The sequence below is a fragment of the Oncorhynchus mykiss genome, chromosome 17 (genome assembly GCF_013265735.2).
Source record: "Oncorhynchus mykiss isolate Arlee chromosome 17, USDA_OmykA_1.1, whole genome shotgun sequence".
Taxonomy (NCBI): domain Eukaryota; kingdom Metazoa; phylum Chordata; class Actinopteri; order Salmoniformes; family Salmonidae; genus Oncorhynchus; species Oncorhynchus mykiss.
Genome location: NC_048581.1, coordinates 40391085 through 40404050, shown reverse-complemented (window position 1 = coordinate 40404050; position 12966 = coordinate 40391085). Strand labels below are relative to the sequence as shown.

General features: G+C 42.9%; 1 protein-coding gene across 1 annotated transcript in view; it reads left to right on the top strand.

Annotated features, from left to right (window-relative positions):
* LOC110493892 (E3 ubiquitin-protein ligase RNF182) overlaps positions 1 to 11525 on the top strand; it is a 31983-nt gene extending 20458 nt beyond the window's left edge. The window contains exon 2 of the mRNA XM_021568457.2: positions 8164 to 11525. Within this exon, the coding sequence (XP_021424132.1) occupies positions 9161 to 9967 (807 nt within the window). The 5' untranslated portion in view covers positions 8164 to 9160 and the 3' untranslated portion in view covers positions 9968 to 11525. The remainder of the gene's footprint in view (positions 1 to 8163) is intronic.
* Positions 11526 to 12966: the final 1441 nt, after the last annotated feature.

The following is a 12966-nucleotide window of genomic DNA, read 5'->3' as shown; positions in this document are numbered from 1 at the left end:
ATGCTATAGACCACATATGTCAGAGTCAAGGCCCGCGGGCCACATCCGGCCCGCAAGAAGGTTTTTTACGGCCCCTGGGATGATCTTGATTTATTATTAGAACCGGCCCGCAGCAAGCCGGCAGCCCGCAGATCTTTTACACGCACCAATACTACATTTCCCACAATGCAAAGGTGATGCACCGAGCAGTAGGCTGCTTCATTTCAATATTTATTGGCACAGCAGTCGTCAGCATCACAGTAAAATTAACTTTCAGATACCCATCAAAAATGGCAAAACGGAAGGTGGATACTGAGAACCGGGGGTTTCAAACAAGGTGGGAGTCGGAGTATATGTTCACGAAGGTAGCTGGAAAACCTGTGTGTCTTCTGTGTGGAGAAAGTGTGGCGGTACTGAAAGAGTATAATCTGAGACGACATTATGAAACGAAACACGCGGACAAAAACAAGAATATGGACATGGAACAAAGGCTACAAAAGGCAGAGGAATTAAAACGAGGCCTCAAATCTCGACAGGCTCTGTTCAAAAAAGCCAAATCACAAGGCCAGGCTGCTGTCAAGGCCAGTTTTATTTTGGCAGAAGAGATCGCTAAATCAGCCCGGCCATTTACGGAGGGGGATTTCATCAAAAACTGCATGATTAAAGTTTGTGACGAAGTTTGCCCAGAAAAAAGGCAACTCTTTTTAAATGTGAGTCTGAGCAGAAACACCATTGCCGAGAGAGTAGACCAGTTGTCCATCAATCTAAAAGAGCAGCTTGTGAAAAAGGGAAAAGATTTTATTGCATATTCCTTGGCTGTGGATGAGAGCACCGACATTTCTGACATTGCCCAGTTGTCAATTTTCATCCGCGGAGTGGACTCCAACCTAAGCGTGACAGAGGAGTTTTTGGCTTTACGTCCTATGCATGGCACAACTACGGGGCATGATTTGTATGAAGAGGTGTCAAGATGTGTAAATGAGATGGAGCTGCCTTGGGAAAAACTCGTGGGTTTGACAACCGACGGAGCACCTGCGATGTGTGGACACAGGAGCGGACTGGTGGCGAAGATACGGGAAAAGATGCAAGAGGAAAACGCGACAGGTGAGCTGACAGCTTATCATTGTATCATACACCAGGAAGCGTTGTGCGGTAAAGCCTTGAAAATGGAGCATGTAATGAGCATCATCACGCGCACAGTTAACTTTATCAGAGCCAAAGGTTTGAATCACCGCCAGTTCAAGGCATTTCTGACGGAGTTAGAAACGGAGCATGGTGATTTGCCTTATCACACAGAGGTGCGATGGCTAAGCCAGGGAAAGGTGCTTCAAAGATGTTTCGAGCTTCGTGAGGAGATTTGTCTGTTCTTGGACAGCAAAGGGAAAGACACAACACAACTCCGAGACGAAATGTTTCTGTGTGAAATGGCTTTTCTGTGTGACATTACGAGTCATCTGAATGCAATAAACTTGCAGCTGCAGGGTCGGGATCGTGTCATCTCTGATATGTACAGTACAGTGAAGGCATTTAAAACCAAACTGACTCTGTGGGAGACGCAGATGCGGAAAGAAAATTTGAGCCACTTTCCCAGCTGCCAGACCATGAAAGAGAAGCTCTCTACCAGTGCGTTCCCGAGCACACAGTTGGCTGATAAAATAGGTATGCTTGCCGCTGACTTTCGACGCCGATTTGCTGACTTTGAAGCACAAAAAAGCAGGTTGGAACTGCTCGGTAACCCATTTGCTGTTGACGTGGAAAGCTCACCACCAAACCTCCAAATGGAGTTGATTGACCTCCAATGCAATGATGCACTGAGGGAAAAATATGCGGCAGTGGGTGCTGCGGAGTTCGCCCGTTTCCTCCCCGGCACAATGCCCCAGCTGCGCATCCAGGCTGCTCAAACGTTGTCTATGTTTGGCAGCACATACCTGTGTGAACAACTGTTTTCTTTGATGAACCTGAACAAAACATCACACAGAAGTCGACTTACTGCTGAACACCTCCACTCAATTCTGAGGATTTCTTCAGCTCAGAGCCTTACCCCGAACATTGATGAACTTGTGGAAAAGATGGGACACCACCAAGTATCACCCTCAACCTCAAACAAGTGAACATTACTGTGCAATCACATATTTAGAGTTTTTACTCAGTTCAAGTTTAAAAGTTAAAATTTAATATTTGTTTTCACTGCATGTTACTTCTCCTTAAACAAAGTGTTGTTTTTGATTAATAGATTTTTGCACTTTATTTTTTTGTATTTCAATCCAATTATATTTTAAAAATATTTCAGTTGAGTGGATGATAGAAAATTGCTATTATTGTTTTTTCTTTGAAGTAAATTTAGCCCACTTTTGCTAAAATAGAAAATATAGTCTACTGATGGTGCCTTGAATACCGGTTTCTTTCATTTAATGTTCATGTTATGGGGATATTTATATAAAGGAAATTTGTCTTTTGTGTCTGTTGAAAATTAAAGATTACTGACAGAGCCATAAGAAAATATTGCTTTATTTATCTGATCATATTGTAATATATTTGTTAGGTTTTCAGTAGGTTCAATTAGGTTCACTAGACTATATGCGTCATTTAAAAATTTTTCAATGAACATTCGAACAGTCCGGCCCTCGTCTTGTAGCTGATTTTTTTATTTGGCCCTCCGTCCATTTGACTTTGACACCCCTGCTATAGACATAGTACATGAGGGACAGTCAACTAGTGTGAAGGACACCAAAAAGAGCCTAGCAGAAAGTGATTAAAATTGAATACTCAGTGCTGCCCCAGGGGGTGGAAGATCACGTGACCGTCCCTCTGGTCTTGTGGATCCCAGAATCGGAAGTGCCGGACACCCTCCTTGCCCACAGTACAGACAGAGCCCCAGCTGTATCTGTCTGCGGTGGTCCACCGCGGGAAAGCGTGTAACCCCTACCTCCATGGGTTCAGGCTCTGATCCCGAGTGTTCGCTGAGGGAGGGAGAGATGTACTAACACTCACGAAGTGGGTTATCCAGACGGATGACCATCACAATGAGTTTGTTTCAAGGTGAGGTCGTCGTCTCGACAGGCCAGTTCGGTCTGGATCTCCTCACGCAGACCTCTTCTGAATAGCATATGAAGCACCAGCTCATTTCATCCACTGGAATGCTGCCACTGTCCGGAACGTGAGCGCATTCTCGGTCTGGTGCCCCTGCCGTAATTGAAGTAGACGCTCACTCCCCCTCTCTGCCCTCCGGGGGATGATCGAAGATACATTTAAATAGAGCCATGAACCCCTCATAGGATTCTAGCTCCTCCTCTCTCCCATACGACCGTAGCCCATTCCAACATCCGCCCAGTCATCAGAGAAATAACCGTGACAACCTTGGTCCTCTCGGTGGTGGGAGCTCCCATCTGATGTGTAAAGAAGAGGGAGCACATGAAGTAGGAAGCCACAGCATTTGGATGAGGTACTGTCATATTTATCTGGGAGGGACAAAAGGGCATCGCTGATCTGAGCGGGTTGCTGAATGGGCTGTTGTGCTGGCTCACTGGGTCGGCTGGTTGTAGAGTATCCTCCGTTAGTTAAACATTGCAAACTGCGAAGAACCTCTTCCATATCTGTCCCCAGTTGTGCCTGCTGGTCATAGTGTTGACGTAGAAGGTGAACCTGCTCGTCGACCATCTGAGAGATATTCAGTTTTCCTGCAGCTTCCATTGTTTGAGTCAGCATTCTGTAACAGAGACGCTGTGAGTCAAGAAGCAGGTGCAGGACAAACGTTTAATAAAACAACAAACATGAAACGAGACAACATAACAGTGGTGTTAACACATGAACACAGGAACAATACTTACTGGGGAAGGAACCCAAGGAAGTGACAGATATAGGGGAGGTAATCGGGAAAGTAATGGAGTCCAGGTGAGTATCTTGATGGAACCCAGGACCGGTGGTTAGTATACCGGTGAAGTTGAACGCCGGAGGAGAAGAGCGGAGTAGGCATGACAATGAGGTAGTTATATGCAGGATCAAATTATAATAATAGTAACAGCAACATATGGCGTTGAGAGAGTCATTTGAATAGAGGCAATGCAGATAGCGCTGATGACTGGGAATGCGCCCAGTTTGGACTCATCAGACCAAAGGACAGACCATTAGGACCACCGGTCTAATATACATTGCTTGTGTTTCTTGGCCCAAGCAAGTATTTTCTTCTCATTGGTGTCCTTTAGTAGTGGTTTCTTTGTATCAATTCGACCATGGAGCCCTGATTCACAGTCTCCTCTGAACAGTTGATGTTGAGATGTGTCTGTTACTTGAACTCAGTGAAGCATTTATTTGGGCTGCAATTTCTGAGGCTGGTAACTCTAATGAATGTATCCTCTGCAGTAATAAGACCCAGTAATTCTGGGTCTTCCTTTCCTGTGGCGGTCCTCATGAGAGCCAGTTTCATTATAGCGCTTGATGTTTTTTTGCGACTGCACTTGAAGAAGCTTTCAAAGTTCTTGAAATTTTCCTCATTGACTGACCTTCATGTCTTAAAGTAATGATGGACTGTCATTTCTCTTTGCTTATTTGAGCTGTTCTTGCCATAATATGGACTTGGTCTTTTACCAAATAGGGCTATCTTCTGTATACCACCCCTACCTTGTCACAACACAACTGTTTGGCTCAAACGCATTAAGAAGGAAATAAATTCCCCAAATTTACTTTTAACAAGGCACATCTGTTAATTGGATCGATATGAAAACAGCCAGTGAAAGTGCAGGGCGCCAAATTCAAAACAACAGAAATCCCTCAAACATACAAGTATTTCACACCATTTTAAAGATACACTTCTTGTTAATCCCACCACAGTGTCTGATTTCAAATAGGCTTTACGGCGAAAGCACCACAAACGAGTATGTTAGGTCAGAGCCAAGTCACAGAAAAACACAGCCATTTTTCCAGCCAAAGAGAGGAGTCACAAAAATCAGAAATAGAGATAGAATTAATCACTAACCTTTGATGATCTTCATCCGATGACACTCATAGGACTTCATGTTACACGATACATGTATGTTTGTTCGATAAAGTTCATATTTATATAAAACAATCTCAGTATACATTGGCGCGTTATGTTCACTAGTTCCAAAAACATCAGGTGATTTTGCAGAGAGCCACATCAATTTACAGAAATACTCATCATAAACGTTGATAAAAATATAAGTGTTATACATGGAACTTTAGATACAGTTCTCCTTAATGCAACCGCTGTGTCAGATTTCAAAAAAGCTTTACGGAAAAAGCAAAACATACAATAATCTGAGTACGGCGCTCAGAGCCCAAACAAGCCAAAAATATATCCGCCATATTGTGCAGTCAACAGAAGTCAGAAATAACATGATTAATATTCACTTACCTTTGATGATCTTCATCAGATTGCACTCCCAGGAATCCCAGTTCCACAATAAATGTGTTTTGTTCGATAATGTCCATCATTTATGTCCAAATAGCTCATTTTATTAGCACGTTTGGTACACAAATCCAAACTCACAAAGCGCGTTCACTAGGAGCAGTTGAAAATCAAAAAGTTCCGTTACAGTCCGTAGAAACATGTCAAACGAAGTATAGAATCAACATTTAGGATGTTTTTAACATAAATCTTCAATAATGTTCCAACCAGAGAATTCCATTGCCTGTAGAAATGCAATGGAACAGAGCTCGCTCTCACGAGCACGAGCTCAAGGCATTCTGGCAAACCTCTGACTCATTCCTCTCTCATTTGCCCCCACTTCACAGTAGAAGCATCAAACAAGGTTCTAAAGACTGTTGACGTCTAGTGGAAGCCTTAGAAAGTGCAACATGAACCAATATCCCACTGTATCTTCAATAGGGAATGAGTTGAAAAACGACCAACCTCAGATTTCCCACTTCCTGGTTGGATTTTTTTCTCAGGTTTTTGCCTGCCGTATGAGTTCAGTTATACACCCAGACATCATTCAAACAGTTTTAGAAACTTCAGAGTGTTTTCTATCCAAATTTACTAATAATATGCATATATTAGCAACTGGGACTGAGTAGCAGGCAGTTTACTCTGGGCACCTCTGGGCACCTCATTCATCCAAGCTACTCAATACTGCCCCCCAGCGATAAGAAGTTGAAATACATTCCAGGTGATTACCTCATGAAGCTGGTTAAGAAAACGCCAAGGGTGTGCAAAGGGTGGCTACTTTGAAGAATCTCAAATATAAATATATTTTGATTTGTTTAACAACTCTCAAGGATTAGCCCCCTTTTAAATGTTTTGCCTAAAATTACATACCCAAATCTAACTGCCTGTAGCTCAGGCCCTGAAGCAAGGATATGCATATTCTTAGTACCATTTGAAAGGAAACATTTTGGAGTTTATTGAAATGTGAAAGGAATGTAGTAGAATATAACACAATAGATCTAGTAAAAGATAATACAAAGAAAAAAACACCCCTTCTTTTGTATTTTTTTTGTATCATCTTTCAAATGCAAGAGAAAGGCCATAATGTATTATTCCAGCCCAGGTGCAATTTAGATTTTGGACACTAGATGGCATCAGTCTATGTGCAAAGTTTTAGACTGATCCAATGAACCATTGCATTTCTGTTCAAAGTTTTTTATCAAGACTGCCCAAATGTGCCTTATTTGTTTATTAATAACTTTTCATGTTCAAAATTGTGCATTCTCCTCAAACAATAGCATGGTATTATTTCCCTGTAATAGCTACTGTAAATTGGACAGTGCAGTTAGATTAACCTGTAGTGACGCCCAGCCCGTGAACGGGACCGTTATCATCATCTGACACTAATTAGCATAACGCAACGGACATAAATCTTCCTAGAAAATATTCCTATTCATGAAAATCACAAGTGAAATTTATTGGAACACAGCTTAGCCTTTTGTTAATCACCCTGTCATCTCAGATTTTCAAAATATACTTTACAGCCAACGCTAGACAAGCATTTGTGTAAGTTTATCATAGCATTATGCCTTGCTAGCAGCAGCAAATTTGTCACGGAAATCAGAAAAGCAATCAAATTAAATCGTTTACCTTTGATGAACTTCGGATGTTTTCACTCACGAGACTCCCAGCTAGACAGCCAAAGTTCATTTTTTCCCAAAATATTATTTTTGTAGGCGAAATAGCTTCGTTTGTTCTTCACGTTTGGCTGAGAAATCGCCCGGAAATTGCGGTCACCAAAACGCCGACAAATATTCCAAATTAGCTCCATAATATCGACAGAAACATGGCAAACGTTGTTTAGAATCCATCCTCAAGGTGTTTTTCTAATATCTATTTGATAATATATCAGTCGGGACAATTCGTTTTTCACTCTGACCGATTGGAGTAATGGCTACCTCTGTATTTTACACGAGAATCTCTCTCGGAGCCACCATGTGTCCACTTACGCAATGTGGCTGCCTACAGCTATTCTTCAACAGAAATGCGCAAAACTACGTCACAATGCTGTAGCCACCTTGGGGAATACGTAGAAAGCGTAAGCTCGTTGATGGTACATTCACAGCTGAATAGGGAGTCATTGGAACGCAGAGCTTTCAAAACCTGGGGCACTTCCGGATTGGATTTCTCTCAGGCTTTCGCCTGCAACATCAGTTCTGTTATACTCACAGACAATATCTTTACAGTTTTGGAAACGTTCGAGTGTTTTCTATCCAAAGCTGTCAATTATATGCATATTCTAGCATCTTTTCCTGACAAAATATCCCGTTTAAAACTGGAAAGTTTTTTTTCCAAAAATGAAAATACTGCCCCCTAACACCAAGAGGTTTTAACAAGAATTTAAGCTTTCTGTCAATATCAGATATGTCTATGTCCTGGGAAATGTTCTTGTTACTTACAACCTCATGCTAATCGCATTAGCCTACGTTAGCTCAACCGTCCCGTGGAAGGGACACCGATCCCGAAGAAGTTTCACACTTTTTTGGTCACTACATGACTCCATATGTTATTTCATAGTTTGGATGTCTTCATTATTATTCTATAATGTAAAAATTTGTTAAAAAAGGAAGAAAAAACCCTTGAATGAGTAGCCGTGTCCAAACTTTTGACTGGTACTTTATGTGCACAGCAGGCAACAGCTTAGACAGCTAGATTGTCCTAGGCCTCTACTGTGTGGTTTTATACTTGTTTTTGATTCCCAAATGTTCACTGACAAATATTCCTTTGTGTTCTTTCCACAGAGCAGTGACCGTGCTGCTGTACCAGTGTCCTGAGAATACCAATACTGGCAATACCACTACTCCTCTCTAGCTTGATCGTTCTACAACCACTCACGCAAGATTTCCTGACGGACATAATCCAATTCATCCCTCCATATTTTGGATATTCCGATCGAAACAATAGTGGCACAGACAAATTTGAAAATGGTTCCAGCTCCCTGTCCACTTGTGTATGTTTTCTGTTTACACACTTTACACATCACAGGGACTTTCGAAACCAGTAGGTTCTCTCAGTAAATTGTTGGAATGGTTTTGTCATTGGAAACTCATCTGCAGTTCTGAATTTGTACCAAATCTGCAGACAGACATTGTATGTGCAGGGTAACCATGAGAGCAATGCATTGTATGATAGCAGTAGATAACTGCAAAAGAAGCCCTCTGACCCGAAGTCTGCCTGCACTACGTTAGGGTAGGGACCAGTCCAAACTGGTCTTCCCCAATCCTATGCCCTCAAACACTAATTTAGCACTATACTGTACATCGTTGTGAAAGTAAAACCAATCAGCATGCTCAACTGTACGAACTCAGTTATTCAGGGTATTCAGGACCAGACAAAAATATATATCAGGGCCTGATTGTTCTCTTTGCAACGTAGGTGTCAATATTTGCGAAGTAATACCGTATGTGAATGTATTTTTACTGTGAAAAGGTGTAAAAAAAAACTATATTTGTGCCATCATATCAGTGTCTTAAATCATTATTTTTACCCCACTTCTTGTGAGCTATAATGTGGACAATAACAAATAACAGTCTAAAAATAAGATTCACTATCTTCACACTTGAGAAAAAATCATACAAGTCTTGAATCTGGGACAAAACTATACCGGGCAGCTGCGGTTGAATCAGTGCAGGGTGACGCCTTGGAACATTTAGACTCACCATTCCTGGCTAGCGCTGCTGCATCAGCATCTGCATTCCTGGCAATCTGGGCATTCCGCCCCCCCTTGCCTCCCTCAGGATGAACCAGAATTTTGAGAAGTTGGACTTGGAGACGGACCAGCGCTGCCAGCCTCTGGTCTACACCGTGGAGGAGCTGGAGTGCAAGATTTGCTATAACCGCTACGACACGCGCTCCCGCAAGCCCAAGGTGCTGGGCTGCCTCCACCGCGTCTGCACCAAATGCCTGAAGAAGATTGTGGAGAACTCGTCCCCCAGCATCGTCAGCTGCCCCTTCTGTCGGCACGAGACGCACGTGCCCTACGAGGAGATCTGGCTGCTGCAGGACGACAGCAACATCCTGGCCATCCTCACCTATCAGGACCGAGCCAGGAAGAGTGGCGGTTCCATCACCCCTGGCGGGGAGGTGCTGCTGACCCCAAGCAGCCTGAGCGGAGGTGGAGGGGACGGCTGTGGTGGTGATTCTGGGGGTGACTGCGTCACAACCGGCGAACAGTCGCATAGCTCCTCCGACTGCCTGGTTATCACCATCATGGAGGTGCCGGGCGAATCGCAGTCATCGGACTCCATGAGCATGCTCAATATGGTGCGCCTGTACCGGCCCGCAAGCCTGGCCTCGCTGCCCTGCAACATGCCCTTGCAGAAGTGTGGCGCTTGGACCTCGCGCAACTTTCCCAGCTTCCTAATCGGTGTCCTGTGTCTGGTCTTCTTTTCGTCGCTGCCGCTGGGCATCTACCTGCTGATGATCCAGCAGCTCACCCTGGGCGTCATCCTGGTTAGCCTGGTGCCCTCCACCCTAGTTCTGTGTGTGTTCTACGGCTTCTGTCAATGCCTTTGCCATGAGATCATGCAGTCCATAGCTACATAGTCACATCCCCAATTTACTCCCCTCCCCTACTCAACCCCCTAATACCAATATATGTCTACCTGTGGACATGACATAGCGAGACCTGTAATAGACCAAACCAAATAACCGATGCATATCTACAGTGCCGTGAAAAAGTATTTTCACCCTTTCTGATTTAACCCTACCTTTGCATATTTTTGATACTGAATGTTATCAGATCTACAACCAAAACCTAACACTACATAAAGGGAACCTGAGTGAACAAATACCACACAACAATTACATATTTATTTCATAAACAAAGTAATTGCCCCTTTACACTCAATAACTGGTCGTGCCACCAGTTGGTGATCAGTTTCTCACATCGCTGTGGAGGAATTTTGGCCCACTCTTCCATGCAGAACTGCTGTAACTCCGCGACATATGTGGGTTTTCTAGCATGAACTGCTCTTTCCAAGTCCTGCCACATCTCAATTGGGATTAGGTCTGGGCTTTGACTAGGTCATTCCAAAACTTCAAATGTATTGCTTTTAGCCATTTTCATGTAGATTTGATTGTGTGTTTTGGATCATTGTCTTGCCCCATGGCCCAGCTGCTCTTCAGCTTCAGCTCACAGACAGATGGCCTGACATTCTCCTGTAGAATGATCTGATACAGAACAGAATTCATGGTTCCTTCTTTTAAGGCCAGGTCCTGACGCAGCAAAGCATCCCAAACCATCACACTAACACTAGCATGCTTGGCCATTGGTATTAGGTTCTTACGGTGGAATGCAGTGTTGGGTTTTTGCCAGGCATAATTGGACCCATGTCGTCCAAATAGTTGACTCAAGTTTGCCAAAAAGCACCTGGAAGCACTTGGATGATCAAGACTCTTGGAATAATGTTCTATGGACAGATGATTCAAAAGTGTAAGGGGGCAAATACTTTTTCACTGCACTGTATATCCCCTCTCCTTTGTAAAATACACCCCTACCCACCACTTTCTTTCTTATTTCCCACTTCAGATAATACCAGCACTAAAACAAACATTTCTGAGTGACCACTTGGATTTGGATGTAGGGCTTTCCACTGGAACATTCGAGACAAGCCAACCTGTGCAACGCCCACGGCCTGATGAATGGTTTTCTAATTACACAGCTCAACCTGCATCAGATTGCTGTTGTTTGTGTGCATACGGCTCACCAGTATGGGTTTTAGTTATTGTGACGATCACTAAACTGTATTGTTAAAAAATAATACGACCCTCTCATGTTCTACTATGGCAATGACTGCACAGACACTGTTAACCTTATCGTGGTAGAATACCTATCTGCTCGACCTATGGGCAACAGACTATGAAAACCCATAGTTTTAAGGATGTATTCAGACATACAGCACAGTCTCCATATATACTGTTGAAGTTCCTAGTTGCCTTTGTGAGGCATGTCTGTCTGTGACCCTGCAGTAACTTATCGTTGTAATTTGAACTTGTCTGTGTTATTGCATTTGGAATGGACAAACCGCCTAACGCCTAAACTGTTACTAGATATTTCAATAAAGACTCAAGACACTTTTGTAATCTTTGCCATTCTTTTTTACATTTCTCCCATAGCCCACACTTCATGGGCAACTATTCAACCTGCAGTTTTAATAGGCTACAATCACATTCCTTGTAATTAAAATGCAATAAGTATTATGTAAAAAGCAACAAAACAATGATCTAATATATGTTGGTTCTTGCTTCATTTATTTAGACATGGAAGACGACATACATTGCTTTAATTAAACTACCATCAGGAGACTGGAGAAATCCAAATATTATCCTACAATATACAGTGCCTTGCGAAAGTATTCGGCCCCCTTGAACTTTGCGACCTTTTGCCACATTTCAGGCTTCAAACATAAAGATATAAAACTGTATTTTTTTTGTGAAGAATCAACAACAAGTGGGACACAATCATGAAGTGGAACGACATTTATTGGATATTTCAAACTTTTTTAACAAATCAAAAACTGAAAAATTGGGCGTGCAAAATTATTCAGCCCCTTTACTTTCAGTGCAGCAAACTCTCTCCAGAAGTTCAGTGAGGATCTCTGAATGATCCAATGTTGACCTAAATGACTAATGATGATAAATACAATCCAACTGTGTGTAATCAAGTCTCCGTATAAATGCACCTGCACTGTGATAGTCTCAGAGGTCCGTTAAAAGCGCAGAGAGCATCATGAAGAACAAGGAACACACCAGGCAGGTCCGAGATACTGTTGTGAAGAAGTTTAAAGCCGGATTTGGATACAAAAAGATTTCCCAAGCTTTAAACAATCCAAGGAGCACTGTGCAAGCGATAATATTGAAATGGAAGGAGTATCAGACCACTGCAAATCTACCAAGACCTGGCCGTCCCTCTAAACTTTCAGCTCATACAAGGAGAAGACTGATCAGAGATGCAGCCAAGAGGCCCATGATCACTCTGGATGAACTGCAGAGATCTACAGGTGAGGTGGGAGACTCTGTCCATAGGACAACAATCAAGTCGTATATTGCACAAATCTGGCCTTTATGGAAGAATGGCAAGAAGAAAGCCATTTCTTAAAGATATCCATAAAAAGTGTTGTTTAAAGTTTGCCACAAGCCACCTGGGAGACACACCAAACATGTGGAAGAAGGTGCTCTGGTCAGATGAAACCAAAATTGAACTTTTTGGCAACAATGCAAAACGTTATGTTTGGCGTAAAAGCAACACAGCTGAACACACCATCCCCACTGTCAAACATGGTGGTGGCAGCATCATGGTTTGGGCCTGCTTTTCTTCAGCAGGGACAGGGAAGATGGTTAAAATTGATGGGAAGATGGATGGAGCCAAATACAGGACCATTCTGGAAGAAAACCAGATGGAGTCTGGCCAAGTCAAAGTCCAGACCTGAATCCAATCGAGAATCTGTGGAAAGAACTGAAAACTGCTGTTCACAAATGCTCTCCATCCAACCTCACTGAGCTCGAGCTGTTTTGCAAGGAGGAATGGGAAAAAATTTCAGTCT